General features: G+C 34.0%; 3 protein-coding genes across 5 annotated transcripts in view; all 3 read right to left on the bottom strand.

The window, feature by feature from the left end:
* Positions 1 to 2,787, bottom strand: part of LOC105562199 — an 8,319-nt gene extending 5,532 nt beyond the window's left edge. Inside the window, exons 1-2 of the mRNA XM_012012839.1 lie at positions 2,653 to 2,787; positions 478 to 661 (exon numbers count right to left, since the gene is read on the bottom strand). Coding sequence (XP_011868229.1) covers positions 478 to 661; positions 2,653 to 2,739 — 271 coding nt within the window. The 5' untranslated portion in view covers positions 2,740 to 2,787. The remainder of the gene's footprint in view (positions 1 to 477; positions 662 to 2,652) is intronic.
* A 2,236-nt stretch (positions 2,788 to 5,023) lies between these two features.
* LOC105562228 lies at positions 5,024 to 7,208 on the bottom strand. Its single transcript, XM_012012894.1, has 5 exons — positions 7,152 to 7,208; positions 6,401 to 6,466; positions 6,139 to 6,225; positions 5,706 to 6,051; positions 5,024 to 5,532 (listed from the first exon to the last, which is right to left on the bottom strand). Exons 1-5 carry the CDS (start codon positions 7,206 to 7,208, stop codon positions 5,255 to 5,257), a joined length of 834 nt encoding a protein of 277 aa, XP_011868284.1. The 3' UTR covers positions 5,024 to 5,254.
* A 609-nt stretch (positions 7,209 to 7,817) lies between these two features.
* Positions 7,818 to 14,892, bottom strand: LOC105562198. Of its 3 annotated transcripts, none has more exons than XM_012012835.1 (4): positions 14,712 to 14,892; positions 9,510 to 10,121; positions 8,333 to 8,629; positions 7,818 to 8,209 (listed from the first exon to the last, which is right to left on the bottom strand). In XM_012012835.1, exons 2-4 carry the CDS (start codon positions 10,119 to 10,121, stop codon positions 8,123 to 8,125), a joined length of 996 nt encoding a protein of 331 aa, XP_011868225.1. In that variant the 5' UTR covers positions 14,712 to 14,892; the 3' UTR covers positions 7,818 to 8,122. The 3 variants fall into 3 exon arrangements, with proteins under 3 accessions (XP_011868225.1, XP_011868228.1, XP_011868227.1); XM_012012838.1 differs by lacking the exon at positions 14,712 to 14,892 and adding an exon at positions 14,212 to 14,289; XM_012012837.1 differs by lacking the exon at positions 14,712 to 14,892 and adding an exon at positions 10,711 to 11,024.
* Positions 14,893 to 15,068: the final 176 nt, after the last annotated feature.

The raw sequence follows: 15,068 nt of genomic DNA, 5'->3' as shown, positions 1-15,068 counted from the left end.
GTTCCCCTACTTATATTTACAATATACTTATATTTACAAATAAAAAGGTTTAGATGTGCTTCATTGTAGACTGAGAGAATTGTGTATCATTCGTGTAAAGTAAATGATTATCCAATTTGGGTCGACTAGGGAATTGATTACTAGATGGACGGGAGTCCAGTAGTCAAGGGAGCATCGACAGATTCTAGTTGACCCAAATTGGATAATCATTTACACGAATTAGACACAATTCTCTAAGTCCATAATGGAGCGCCTTAAAGAACTCATCGTTGAAGATGGTTAAAACCTTTAACCAAAACGTCCGGAACTTGTAATCAAGAATTGTATTTGAACAATTATATTAGATCGACACGCCTAATAACCGCGTTTGACTCTCACAGCCTAAATCCTTTTCGCTTGTACTTTTAATTTCGACAGTCACTTGCTAATTTTATATTTTTATACTTATATTTCTTTCTTACTTTCGCGAATACTCACCGAGATTGCCGTTTTTCCCTAACTGACCGCCTAATCCCGCACCAGCGTGTGCACCCCACGGAGTTCCTGCACCTGCATAAAGGCCAGCACCCGTGCCTCGTAGAAGGCCGCCCAGTCCTGCTTCAGCATGGTAACCTCCGAAGTTCAGTCGAATCCCCCCGTCAGTAAATTGGATTAATGGAGGCTACGTGAAGTGAAAATTGAAAGTTAAATTCACTTATCAAAACTAATACCTGACGTTAGCGAGAGAGATCACGTTATGTAAACAGCTTCTTGCGAGTTTGCATCTCACGTACTTATCTCTGTTCTTGTATGTTCCGTATCTAGATTGCCGATGACAGTGCAATTGCAATTACATTCCCGTGCCTTCTCTACTGCAAGATATAAAAGTCGGCTCTTTCCACGACTGTGCACGCGAGTTTCATCAATTGCAGACGTTCCGGATAATTTCGAGACTAGTGTCCGTGACCGTTGCGCGATACAACAATTTTCCTTAATTATTTTTTTCACGCTATGCAAACGAACCCCGAAAAAGACAGTATCCTGCAAGTTCCAGGTAAGAAATTTGCTGCGTCGCCATTGAGATTGGCCTAGTGTGCATTAACTGAATTTACATTCACTTCTACGTTGTAAAGATTATTTCAAGGTGGGCGAGATATGTTAAAAAAATGTAATGACGCGATAACAAATGAATACCAGATTATTTCCGAGTAGTGTGGAATGTTTTTTAATGACAATGGTGATATTATCACGCAAAAATAATTTATGTTTCCAGCATGCTGAAGATTTACGATAAGCGTTATAATTATAGTTGAATTCTGTACTTCCTTTACTTTGATCGCTTTGCTGCCGGCAAAGTGAACTACATATTGCACGAAGCTTGCAGTCCGTGAGCCATCTTGGTTTTTACCTTCCAATCTTATGAATAAAGAACGTAATTCTGTTGTTTCCGTAGTTTTTTTCTATTAAATTGTAGTTTTTGTATTTTTTAAATCGACTTGACGTATTCTTTTCGCTTTAGCTCATTGTGATTGTCTTACAGCTTTTTGAAACAACATTTATGTTTGATAATCGACTAATTAAACAACATAACAATTAAGTTTTATGCAACCTCCTATCGTTTCCGCGATCCTTTCTCTCTGCAAGAGAGTTCGATTATCTAACCAGCTTAAGGTGTAACTTTCCGAAGCAACCGACTTACGTAGAATCAGTTCTTTTGGAACAAAACGTCAATGAGTTTTTTCTAAGCCTAATAACTATCCATGATGACGTCAAAGTACTATAAATACGTAGAATCGAGATCGTGCTCGCTATTATCGGTTTGTAATTAGATGGATTGAATCAGAATGCGGTATTTCCTGTGTGCGTCATGTCAACGTGTTTACCGTAAAACCATATACTTAACATTGTAAAATTACCATTACTGTGCACTAAATACATAAAAATATTTGAGTTCTTCGTTTGTTTGAGTGCTTTGTTCTTAATGCTTTGCGCTAAATATGTAGAAGTATTTGAGCTCTTTGTTTGTTGAGTGCTTCGTTCTCCATGCTTTTTAAAATGCGTTTTATCATGTCCATTATTAGCGTATGAATATTTTACGTAATTGACTGGCTTGGATGCAGGGAATATATATGCTCATATTCAGTTTCTCGTTTCATCATCTGCGGCTGGAAACGTGCGTAATAATACCTTTCTCGTTCCATTCTATACGTTGCTCTAGCAACGTAACATATTTTCGTAACGCGTATACTTTTTCATATTATTTCGTAATCAAGGCGAGCACCAAATCGCATCTTAATTTAGCTTCTTGTGCTATTTTATTTTTACACAAAGTTGATTTAGCTTCAACGTAATTTTATACTGATACAAGATATAATCTGATATAAGATAAACTTAATTAGTGTCTTATATCATTTTAATATAAGATAAATAATGCGTTATTTTAATAAATAACTGTATACAATTGTATATTAAAACTAATACTGTCAATGCATTTTAATAAATTTATTAAAATGCATTGACAGTATTATTACATAAATCATGTTATAAATTGCTTGCTTCAACAGATGAAACTTCAATAGGTGAGAAGTCAACTTTCACGCATCAGAGAAAATTAAGGAACCTTGTCAATGGTAACAACAAACCATGTAACAAAAGTAAAAATGTTCTACTCACTGATTCGTATTTTTCTTCATGTGGCCTTCCATTTACTAAAACTACAAAAGTTACAAATAGGTAGTTAACTACTACACCGAACGACATCTTCGCGTTTACTGACGGAGGATTGAGACCAGCAGGCAGGTGGTAGGCAGTGATTTCTCAGTCTCACTGGAGGATTTCTTAGTCACCTTTTACTGGAAGGGATAAGCACGACGAGATCCGTATTCGTTCGGCGAATTGCGTATTCGTATATAGCACATTACAAAAATGGTGCAGAGTCCAAATAATTTATTGCGTCAATGTCTCTGGGAATATTGATACGTAAAGATGACTAATGCGTTTTTTGTACAAGCGAATTAATGCAAGTTTGGAGGAAAAAAGTTGATGGGATAAAACTTCTTGTGCAGAAGATATTATTTTACAACATCAATGATTTTTATTGACCATATCTGGCAATTAAAATTCTTATTGCGAAAAAAATTACCCCAACCAGGATATTTTTTGCAATAAGAATTTTAATTGCCAGATACGGTCAATAAAAATCATTGATGATGTTAATTACTGCTGGCGACTTTTAAGAGTATTCTTAATAGTATATTATTTTACATTAAAAGTAGTTTAACACAGTTTTTTCTTTGGTCATTTTTATATTAAAGCATTCAGGTATCTGCGTAATTATCATTATCAGTGTTCAAAAGTATTGTGTCTGGTATTTAGAACGTAATTTATAACAAAAGCTTCTTTCTATCGTACATTTAAATACCCCAGTTTGTTTTATCGAAAGCTTTTGTTTTTATACCTAAGAAAATTACCTTTATCATTGTCTGCGCACAGACGATACTGGAAATTAGAATTTTTGTTACGATGCAAAACTTAAGACTTAAGCAAACGTTATAATCTATTAAATTGTGTCAAAACGAATGATAAAAAAAACAACATATTTTCAACTGTGTTCGCATATTGCAAGTTAATTTGGCTATATTAATATTAATTTTACTCCAATACATTGGAGTAGACAGCTATACTTTAATAAACATGAAATTTATAAGCCATATTTGAAAGATACAGTTAAAAAATAAAATAAATACAAAAAGAATTGTATATACCCAGCGACGTTTATGAAGACTTGCGACACGAGTCTTGCATTACGACGCAGAAGTGGAATGACTGGTCGAAGGTCAAGGGTTTCACATGTTGCGCGAATATGTATATTTCACTAACAACAGGTGGCGTTTATATCATTTAGGATTTCTAATGAGACATTGTTTCTTCGCGACAGTAAATCTGAATATAAAGATTGCGTTAGTATGTATATGCTGAATACATTACGTTATGTGTGCGGTTGTGGTCAAAAAAGTTGTCCGATGTTTTACAATAGGTAAGTTTTCGAAATATTCGTATGTATCATAGCATAGATATATTCGTACATATTATTTCTTTGTTCTAATAATGCGTCACTGCACATATCCGCGATAGCAAAAGCTATAATTTCTCGCATGATAGACTGTATTTCCGGAATTGATCATAAAACTGGACAACCTTTTTGACCACGATTGTACATATCATCCAGGTTCATTCGCATTTATCGATAAGTACTCTCGAAAAAGTTCTTGCAATTCCATTAGGAAACATCATAATAGCGTTTTTCAATCTTTTTTTTCGCCACATTCATATGAAAACCGTCATCTGATTATTAAACAAGGTAAAGATTTATGCATTCCTGATATTACATATGAATCATTACTTACAAATGCTTGAATTGTTTTGCGCAATTTATTCTGTGAACAATCAATATGTATTATATCTTGATGGTAAAAAAAGGATGAAGAGTTTTGTTTTTTTTCCTAATACCCAGTCAGAAATGACTGGAAAACCGACGTCGAAACGATATCGAATCGATGCATTGAACATTATCTAAAGATTAATTTTTTTTACAGAAAATTAGTAAGTACATTTTATGGTTTAAATAAATTTAAATAAAAGAAAAAGAATGAAAACTTTAAAGTAAAAAATATAAAAGAATTTAATGTAATGTATAAATAGATTATAATTTTTTAAATTTAAAGAAGAACTAATTACTTCTGTCTACACAATGTTACATTAATAATTATATAGGATTATTGTATTTTATTTTAATTATATAGGATTACATCATTTTAACTATATAAAATATGAAGCATGTGATATAACAGATTGAAGTAAGTATAACGTTTTAGGTATTGTTAGAGATAATTGCTTGAATAGCACAGATGATTATTATAAATTCAAAAAATATTAATTTTGTAAACTTTTTGTAAATTATCGTTATTTGTTGAACCTCCAAAAGAATTATTTTTTGGTGTTAAATCTTGTTATAAAATTAAAAAATTTTTTTGTAAGAAAAGAACTTAGAATTGGTGACATAAAAGCGAATTCTTTATGAACTCTTAAGAATGTAGAGCAGAAATAATATGGAGAAAGAATTTATTTCATAATTTGAGAATTCAAAAAGAATTGTTTTTGTCTTCTCTGCGAATACTACAGAAAATATGAAATATGCAGAGCGATCTAATATTCATGATTAATACTTTTAATCAAGACTAAAAAGTTTACATTATTTCATTATTTCGTATTCACGTTATGACACAAATGCTACTCTCCCGTTTCTCGGAGCAATTTTATTTTCCAATGGCGGATCACGGTATTCGTGCAACGGCTCATTTTTGATCTTGGAAGCTTTCTGTCTCTTCTCTTTAGGAGCGACTTTGTTCTCAATTTTGGTAGAGGTGCTAGAAGGTCGTGTTCCGGACAAAGTGCCGATTCCAGCGGTCACACCGTGCCAGGAAAAAGATGTATCTTCGTTAACATCTTCATGGACCTCATAGGTATGTTGCGGGCGATTTCCCAAATGTCCCCCTTTGGCAAGCAATATGCAAACAATATGTTTACTTCTGGCTCATGTAACATTATTAACATTTACATTTTACATTACATTACTTATTTATTTCTATTACGAATATCCTGCTCACTAGCTTTCAGAAATAATATATTTCTTTCCCTTCAAAATACGAGTTAGCGAAAATAGTCACCATGATGACCGTGAAGACCATGGCCAATTTTATGGCCTCTGTGATGCCCGTGGTTGCCACTCAATCCGGAATGCCCGCCGAAAAGTCCGCCAGCGTGGTGTCCAATCAGAAGATCGCTCAACGCGTTTAATCCAAGCGGGTCACTGTAATGTCTAACAGGTCTCGTCAATTGCTGCTGCAATCGATGGTTTTGAATTTCCTCTTTTCGCTTTCTTTTCTGCTCCTTCATAGCCAAGATCCGTTCTCTCCTCTCTAGACGAGCTTGATTATTTTCCGAATTTCGTAGACTTTGCTCCCTTGTAGTTTTCACGAGTGTACCGACAGCTTCTAGTGTTGAGACGGGGATCTGTATATAATTTTCTTGATTATAGAAGATAAGTAAGTTTTGAGTTTGATAAATACGAGAAATTTTACGTATATGTGAAATACGTACCTTAAAAATATTGTTTATTGCCTGCGTATTTTCTGGCGAAAGAATTTGGGCGGCGGAGGCAGTTTGTCTAATTGCTGTGATCGGAATCTGCAAAATAAAAGTTCATAGAGTAAATGTTTAATTCGGTAACAGCGAATATTTCTTCCTTTCTTCATTTTTAAAGCTTATAAAGCTTTAATGAAGAAATTTTATACTTACGTTCCTTGTTCGATAATGAAATATTTAAGTATTAAATAGTAAAGCGTTGCTACACAATGCTTACGTTAAAGATGTCATCTATTAGCTGACCATTCTGTGCTTCTCGTCGTATTCTGTTTCCCGAAACGGCCTGAAATATAAAAGATGCTATAATCTCTCTTCCTTATGCGACAACGGAAAAATACTGCGAACAAGTTATTCCTGTTCTTTGCATATAAAGTAACAAAGTGAAAACTATGCGTAGACTGCATTGAAATCTCTTCCATGAGATATCTCTGTATGATAAATATAGCCCACGCTTAATCTGCTATCGTGGATGAGTATATAGGTCCACACGTTACACGCAAATGCGGGTCCAATATCTAATGTTTATCGCAGCTTTCACTTTGTGCGAATTAAAAATCTTCGCCAATTATTGGAAAGGTTAATTGACGCTACCGCGAGTCTCTACGCTCAGTTCTTAAGAGTTAGAATAGTTAGATAAACTATATAATCTATTAAAATATGAGAAATCTTTTCGTGGAAGCTTTTATGCAAGATAAATTTCAATTTTGAATCGTGAAAATAAGCAGAAACTGTAATAATACTATTAAAAATCGTATTTCTCGAAGTGGTAAAAATAATATTGGAACTTTAGTGACTATTGAAGCAATACTGTACAGAGAATTGAAACCCTATTTGTAAAATTTAGACGCTAAGAGAGGTATTAAGCTTGTCATTTCCAATCTTTCAAATTGCATGGCTTACATAAAAATATTCTGTAGCATTAAAATTTGCTCTTTTTATTTAGTGTATTTTTTATTAAAGTAACTTACGCCGTACGTGCCGCCGAGTAGCAGAAGAAAACTCAGAAATCCGCAACACCAAAACATCCTTTCGGCACTTTTCGAAGTAAATCGCGTGCTTATGGCTCCTGCGAGTTTCAACACAACTCGACGCAGGTACGATTGGAATTATGTATCCGCTTCGTCGATCTATAAGGGCTGTCGCAAAATCCCACACGAATCGTCGACCAATCCGGACCTGCGGATTCGCGCCAATTTCTTCAGACGAGAAGAAGGTGCTTTCTACTTATTACAATCGTGCCACATCGGTTGCCGAATCTTTTCATCCTCTTTCACACCAGCCGACTGTGCTCAAATAAATTATTCACTCCTTTTTCTTTATCTTACACTCTTAAAATTTCGGCGTGGCCAAGAGCTGAAAACGGTTGTGTAAGTCGGTAGATATATCGGAGATATATCTGACGATGAACATTCACCCATGATGTAATCGCTCGCAGAGCTGGGGCCTTTCTGTCCTAATTTCGGCAATCTATTCTATTCAACGTTGTAATTTGATGAATGGGTCAAAGTCTTTGAAAATAACCCAGCCGAAAGAAGCAGAAACTATCTTTGTCATTATTATTACATTGGCACATTCAATTTAGGGAAGAATTATTTAATAAAAATGACAATGTACAAATGAAGAAATATCATATATGCATTTTATTTGCGTATTATATTTAATAAATGCATTTACAATGACATGTGCAATGAATTTGAATGAAGAGAAGCATAAATATATTTGCATAAATCTATTTCTTCTACTTGAAAATTGAGCTATAAATAATTATATAAATATTTAGGAAAATGTAGATATCTCTCATTAAAAATTTAAATATTATTTTCAGAGACTAACAGAAGTCTTTAGTTAAATTAAAAAACACTATATTATATACAGTTCGGAACTTTTTTTCTTGATATTCAATTCATTGTCTATTTAATTCTTCTTCACTCTCTTCGCTTTAAAAAGCGTTTGGGTTATCCTGCAGAAATCTGCCTACTTCATTCCCGAGATTCTTTTGAAATTCCTTTACATTCATCTCTGATTGCTGAAAGACCAATTTATTGAGATTATAATCAAATTATTAAACAACAGTTCAATAAACTTTGTTCAAAGAGAAATAATGAAAATAAAAACGGAAAAGAAGGAAACGAATATAACAAAGACTCACATTCATGGCATCCTGCCATTCGATATTGAATAGCCTCACTAAACCACGAACATTTCTCAAAATTAAATTTTGCAGATTGGTTGGCGTAAGTCTGAAAGGTGCCTGCGTGGTCGTAGTTGCGTTAACACCTGCCATACCGCTGGACGTATTATTTTGACCAATCGATGGTGCGATTGTTGTCGTATCGACCACCAACGGATGATTACTCGCTGACCGTCGTGTAGTCGGATCCGGTTCAATGTTCTGACTAATGATATTACTAATTTGTTTAATCGCCGATCGCGTGTCGTTGAATGTCTGAAATGGAATGGAACATCAGTCGACCATAAGGAAACTTCCACTTTCTCTTGCGACTTAAGGGGATTTTAAAGCCGTCTGTAATACCGACAGAATCATATACAATTTTTGTAAATCTTTTTATTTCGAGCGCGAACCACACAGTATAGAACATTGTCATATTTAAAATGCCGAGTTCGAAAGTACTAATTAAAAGAAAATTTATATCTGGAAATTTCACTTTTTATAAAATTTTATTTTAGGATATCTTTTTTCTAGACTTCTTTTCTAATCTTAATCCCAGTTGCAGAATATTGTTTTTGCATAATGTCTCTAGGGTAGAGGATCCTTACTTTGTACATGTAACATATGTGACTTTTTATATTAAGCAAATATTGCCGTCAGGTGACAGTTCTATGTGCCGAAAATAAGTGAGATTTACCTTTCATCTTTATACGCATTTTATCGTATGCAAGAATTTTGCAATTTTATAAAGCTACTTCAAAGAGTATAGTCACAATAAAAAGATGTCGGCAGAACAGACGGCTTTAGGATCTCTGTTTTCAATATTATCAATAAGGAAAAATCAAATTAGTCAATGCCTGTTGAAAATTAATTATTCACTCCGAGACTCCGAGATATCGTATCCGAGATATTCTCTAAGTATTTTCATGATTCTGACATTTTAATAATGTTTAATAACATTCTTATAATCAAGTTTCAAATATACCTATACATATAATAAATAATGTACATATAATAAAAATTAGTATTAATATATTACATTAAAAAAGACTAGAATAAAACTTACTAATTTTTATTTAAAAGCTTTTTAAATGTTACGTTACGTTTGAAAAGCATTAGTGACGAAACGTATTGTACTTTATAATATTATCCTGACCTCAAAAGCAAGTTTCGCCAGAGTCCAGAAGAATCCCGGCCGATACTTGCGAACTTGTCTGACAACTCTCTTCGTCTCTTCAGAGAGGTTTATTTCCGCGATGATTCCATCTTCAACTGTGTTCTTCTCGACGTCATTCTCAACAGTATCTTCGGATAAAATTTTGTCTAACATATTCATTTTCTTCATTATTTCCTTGTCTATTTCTCCAATCTCTTTGCGCTCTAATCGCGCAGCACTTTCTTCCTTCGGAGTCCGTTCATTTCCAACAAATTGAGAATAATAATACGGTTTGTCTACTTCTCTAAGGTATTCTGGGATGGATTTGGTCACATTTAGTTTCACTTCGTCTTCAGAATGACGATCCTTCGAAGCTATTCCAGACTGTACTGAATTATATTTAGGATAATGAATGTTGTACTGCGGAGGTTTTGGGACATTAGGTAACTGTTCTTCCAAAGAAACTGATTCTGGCTGTATTGGTCGAAATTGGTAATGCACGGGATCGTTGGCTTCGTGAGGGATCCAATCTGATCTTTCAGCTCTGCTATAAAATGGAATTATCAGGAACAGCCAACTGGCTGCAATGGAATTAACTGATGATATGTACATCTGTAACGAAAAATATTTGTAGGATTAGAAACACATATCAGAGAGAAAAGTCTTCAGAAAAATGTAAAAAGAATATTTATAGAAATATTTGCGAGAATAGAAGTTAATTGTTTAATTGAATAATATACTATCTATGTGTCAAATATTAATACAACATAACAAAAATTAATTATTACATATATGTATATTAAATATTACGCATATTACGTATAAAGTATGTCTTAACATGGAGTACGTCTAAAACTGTATTTCACGATTTCACGGGACCGAAGAAACATCATGCAGTGAGAGTTGAATGATGACTGTGATGAGAATTAGTAGTTATTACGTAAATCGACTATTATCAGAAAGTATCCGACGAAGTAAAACCACAACAGGAAAATCGTCGATTATAGTGTCAGGAACGAAACGCTCGTAACTTTTACGATTCATTAATCTTCAGTAAATCAATTATGTAACTTGTAATATTTATTGATAAAATATACCCCAGTGCTCGTAATTTGGTAATATTAACTTATTGACTTATTAAATTAAAATAATCTAACGGCATCTGCTCATAACAGCAATAAATTTATACTTGTTGACTTACGTTGATAGCAATGGCTTTTAAATCCAGATACACGTTCTAAAATATTTCTTCTTTTTAAGCGCACATACATTTCTTAAAGAGTCATTCAATCACAGCATTCTACCTTCTTCAACAGCCACACGCTAACTGTTTTAGAATGTCTCTCGAAACGATATTAATTTCAAATCTTTACGCAAGAATTTCGATTCCGAAACCTTTTCCGTTGGATAGTCTATGCGTCACTCGTGGTTTGCGGCAACAAAACGGCAGTTTCTGTCACTCCTTCACGCACGATCGTTCGGAAAATTGCTTCCCTTCGGTCTAACACGGCGATCACGACTGTTGCTGCTTAACGATCGCCGTTAATCGAACCTGACTACCGGCGATTCGCTCTCGCGAGGATCGCTTGAAGATTTCGACGATCCATTTCGACTTCCTCACAGTACGTGACACAAACGCGTAACGCGTGCACCGAATTAATGGTGGATCTTTTTGTACGTGTGTGGCGAACAATGAAGCCCGATGAATATCCGATGTTTCAACACTGTTGAAAATTCGGACTCCCTGCAGTGTTTCACTTTACAGGCCGATAGATACTTTGGCAGCAACAAGTTGCGGAAAGTACGAGATATTCGTGAAAAATTATTAGTTAATTATTTGAGACTTTGTGTGGCCACTCGTCAATAAATGCTGGAATATAACGTTTTAATATTCACGTTAGTAACGACATGATTATTGAATAATCAACTGACAATGAGAGTGGCTGATTACGTCGCGGCAATCTCTGAAGCGATTGTGCCGCAGCATTTTGAACTACACATGCAATACGGGCCCACGTAAAGTCGTAAGACTTTCTACTTCCATGAAGTATAATATATCGTACGAAGATTTCTATCGATTGCGAAAATACAGTCGTACGTGAAACGATTTAAGTGGATCACTTATATCGTGCTCGGTCAGTCGCCTTATTGGGCACAACCGAGTTTTAACGAACCACGTGCTATTTTTAGATGCTACGAATTTCACCTTCTTCGTATTCTATAATCCTCTTCTTTGTATGAAGGTACGACGTAGAGAAACCAAGGAACGTGAATTTTATTTTATATTTTATCTGAAAGAGGCATCACGATTTTGGAGTTGATTAGAAATACCCGGTGCAAAATCTACAATCTTAACTTTCATATTCCCAATATTATAAATTGTAACATCAAGCTTTAGCGAACGAGAAGTTTCTTTAAAATAAAGCTTATCGGAGATTAACCGAAGAGCATGATCTTTTCATAAAGTTTTGTTTGCAAAATGTCTTGGCTCTATAAAAGTGGTTTATGCACTGGCACGTTTACCAGAGAGAAAACAAGCACAAACTTATTATAATGTAATTAAAATTAAAGCCGCGAGCTATGAAACACGTTGCACATAGACACTGATAACAATTATTTCGATTTTTATCATGAATTTCTACTTTTTATCTGGCACATAAAGACTGATCGGTTAGTAGACTTCTTTTTATCACAGTTTCACGACATTAGGACACCAAAAATTGCCACGACAAATGATTATTGGCCTCGCCATCCTAGCCGGAGATCAGTAACCGCGGTACTTAGCCGTCCTTGCCTTCGAAAACCTGTCTGAGGTTCAGGTCCACGTGGACTACAGTAGGAAACGACTTCCATCTTTCACTTTCACTCTTCGTAATCACACACGTAATACAGATCGGTTCCGTTACGTGACAGTATGTATTATTTATTGTAACAGTGTGAGTTCAAGTAAAGTTTAGGTAAGTAATGCATCACTATCATGCGTACAATCTTTTCCTTTACAATTTTTTTGCATTAATTATTAAAAAATATTTAACAAATTGTCTCTTTGCACTTTAATAAAAAAAAACAAAGAAAGATATCTGTCAAATTAGTTGAAACTTTCAAGAAGTTTAAAATCTTCTAGTAAAATGCGCAAATGCAAAATAGCGAATGCCGCGTGATTACATTTTTTTAAGTGACTTTAGATATTTAAGCCGGTTTCGTTGATACGTTAAATTTTGACATGCTCTGATTACTAGGTTCGTTTACCGTTTATACACGTATACATACTAATAATAAAAGACACAAATTCGTTCACACTGAAAAGTTCCTACGCTATGCAAATAAACTCAGATTATTATTACACAAAAGTTTGATAATAAAATTTTGCATAAAATTTTCTTTTGCACAGCGTAAAGAAAAAGTATTGCAAAAATTACGAAAAATGTTATATGTTATTTATATTTAGCAATCGACAAAATATATTGTGCGACGCGGTGAGAAAATAATTGTACTTGAGTGTCAGATGTTTTCATTGTGAATTTGTTCGGTCTGACACACAAAATTGAAGATGGGTGAAATTTCACGTGGTCATATACGTAACGTACGTCTCTGTACATATAAGTACATCTTTCTATGCACCTTATATAACAAGATGTCAGTACTTATTTGGTATGTGTCTCTACGTATGTCAATACCTATTTATCGCTTTGCCCACCTAGGCCTCTACTTATTTACTGTCTGTATTTGTAACGCAATTTTGGTGTAATGCGGCATAACAAAAGACAAAACTTGGTTAAGTAGTTACTTGCAGTTGAATTATTTTTACTTTTTTATTACGTGTTTGATAAGGAAATATTATAACTTATATTGCAATAAAATAATTACTTGCAATATAAAAAGATTTCCTGTAGAGTCTGTATTGCATTTCAAGTGCTGCTTAAAGTTACAATTTAGAATAATGAATTTAAAATTAGGCGAGTAAAGTGGCAAGTACCTGACCGTAACGGAAGAGAATACTCTTGTGAGATAAATCATCACAGCTAATTATAACTAATGGTTATTTCGCAGACGAGATGTGTGAAGATACTCTTATTGTATATTGATAAATTACTGCATTACAAGTCACAGTAGCGCATAAACTATGCCTACATGTTAAAGACCTTTCTATAAAAACTCGTCCTTGACCGGACACCTGGTAGCTTGTATTTTAGATTATATTAATAGACAATAGGATTTTGAAATATTTACTTAATGCAGATACTAAACAATTACATTTATAGAAATGTAGTAGAAAAACTGTTTATCCATAATTTAAAAGTGGAATTTAACCACACTGTCGTAAAAGAATACTTATTCCTTTATAATGACTACAAGAGATTTTATAAACTTTATAGTTGATTTTGACCAATATACTTTGAATTCGAAGAAGAGTCGTGCATTTTCCAACTATAGACGTTTTGATTTTAGTTCAAGTTTATCTCGAATAAAATCTATCTTCGATTAAGCAAAAGCTTATGAAAGTCATTCTGCAAAACTGTTATTATGTTACGTTGTATTATTGCAATAATTATTCTTTTCTACATATGGCGACACAGTTATTGCAGGCAACGCTGTTATTTGAGCAAATTATTCGATAATATCACTGTTTGATCGAATGTTGTTCCTACTTATGAAACCTTCATAAAAAGTGATTAGATCTAGTACTTTAAAGTAAACTTACAATTTTATTTCTCAAGAACACACCTCAGAGATGCGAACTTCACGACGTCAATGGTTAACTGATTACTCACGTTTGCTATACCCATATTACACAGAAATGCAAGATATAAAAACCTAACGTGCAATGTGTTTCACACGCAAGCGCGTGTAAGCGTACTTATACATTGCGTGATAAGTATATTAGACAATCTGTTCTGTGGGTCTTATCTCACTTATTTTACGAGGATGAAGCAATATTTCCGTTTGCAAATAGGCGAAAAGAAACAAAACCACGTTTGTCTACATTAATAAATCATAAGGCGTAGAAACTAATTCCGGTTTCACAAGTTTTTATACAGAAACTGTTAATTTGTAACTCGAAGAATTTCTTAAAAAAATAGTAATTTGTATTGGATAAAAATGATATCTTAATTCTATTTGAATTCTAATTTAAATGCAGTTTGATTTTCAATACACAAAGATATAATATATTTATAAACATACAAGGTAAATCTATCTTACCTTCCTGTTGAATAAGATATCTTTCGCAGGAGATTGTTATTTCCTCCGTACTATTATTATATCACACTGCTTATATATTATATATATATATATATATATATGTTCGTGTCGCGTTCTCTCGCGTCATCTAAGCTAAGCGCAATAAAGTGAAAATAAGTGCATCTTGCCGGATGGCGGAGCTAGTACTACTGACAAGATGAGTTCTCTCCGTCTCTCGATACCTCGAATAGGCCTCGAAGGTCGTCAACATTTTTACGTCTTACGTGTTCTCCGGGTAAACGGAACAAATCGATGAAATTCTTCGGCAGTCCCGCTATTACACGGATAAACTGTCGTAAGGGATTTTCGATGTAACGA

Source organism: Vollenhovia emeryi, unplaced genomic scaffold, assembly GCF_000949405.1.
Source record: "Vollenhovia emeryi isolate VEMERY1.0 unplaced genomic scaffold, V.emery_V1.0 DF939193.1, whole genome shotgun sequence".
Lineage (NCBI taxonomy): Eukaryota > Metazoa > Arthropoda > Insecta > Hymenoptera > Formicidae > Vollenhovia > Vollenhovia emeryi.
The sequence above is the reverse complement of the archived record's forward strand: the minus strand, read 5'-3'. Positions and strand labels throughout refer to the sequence as shown.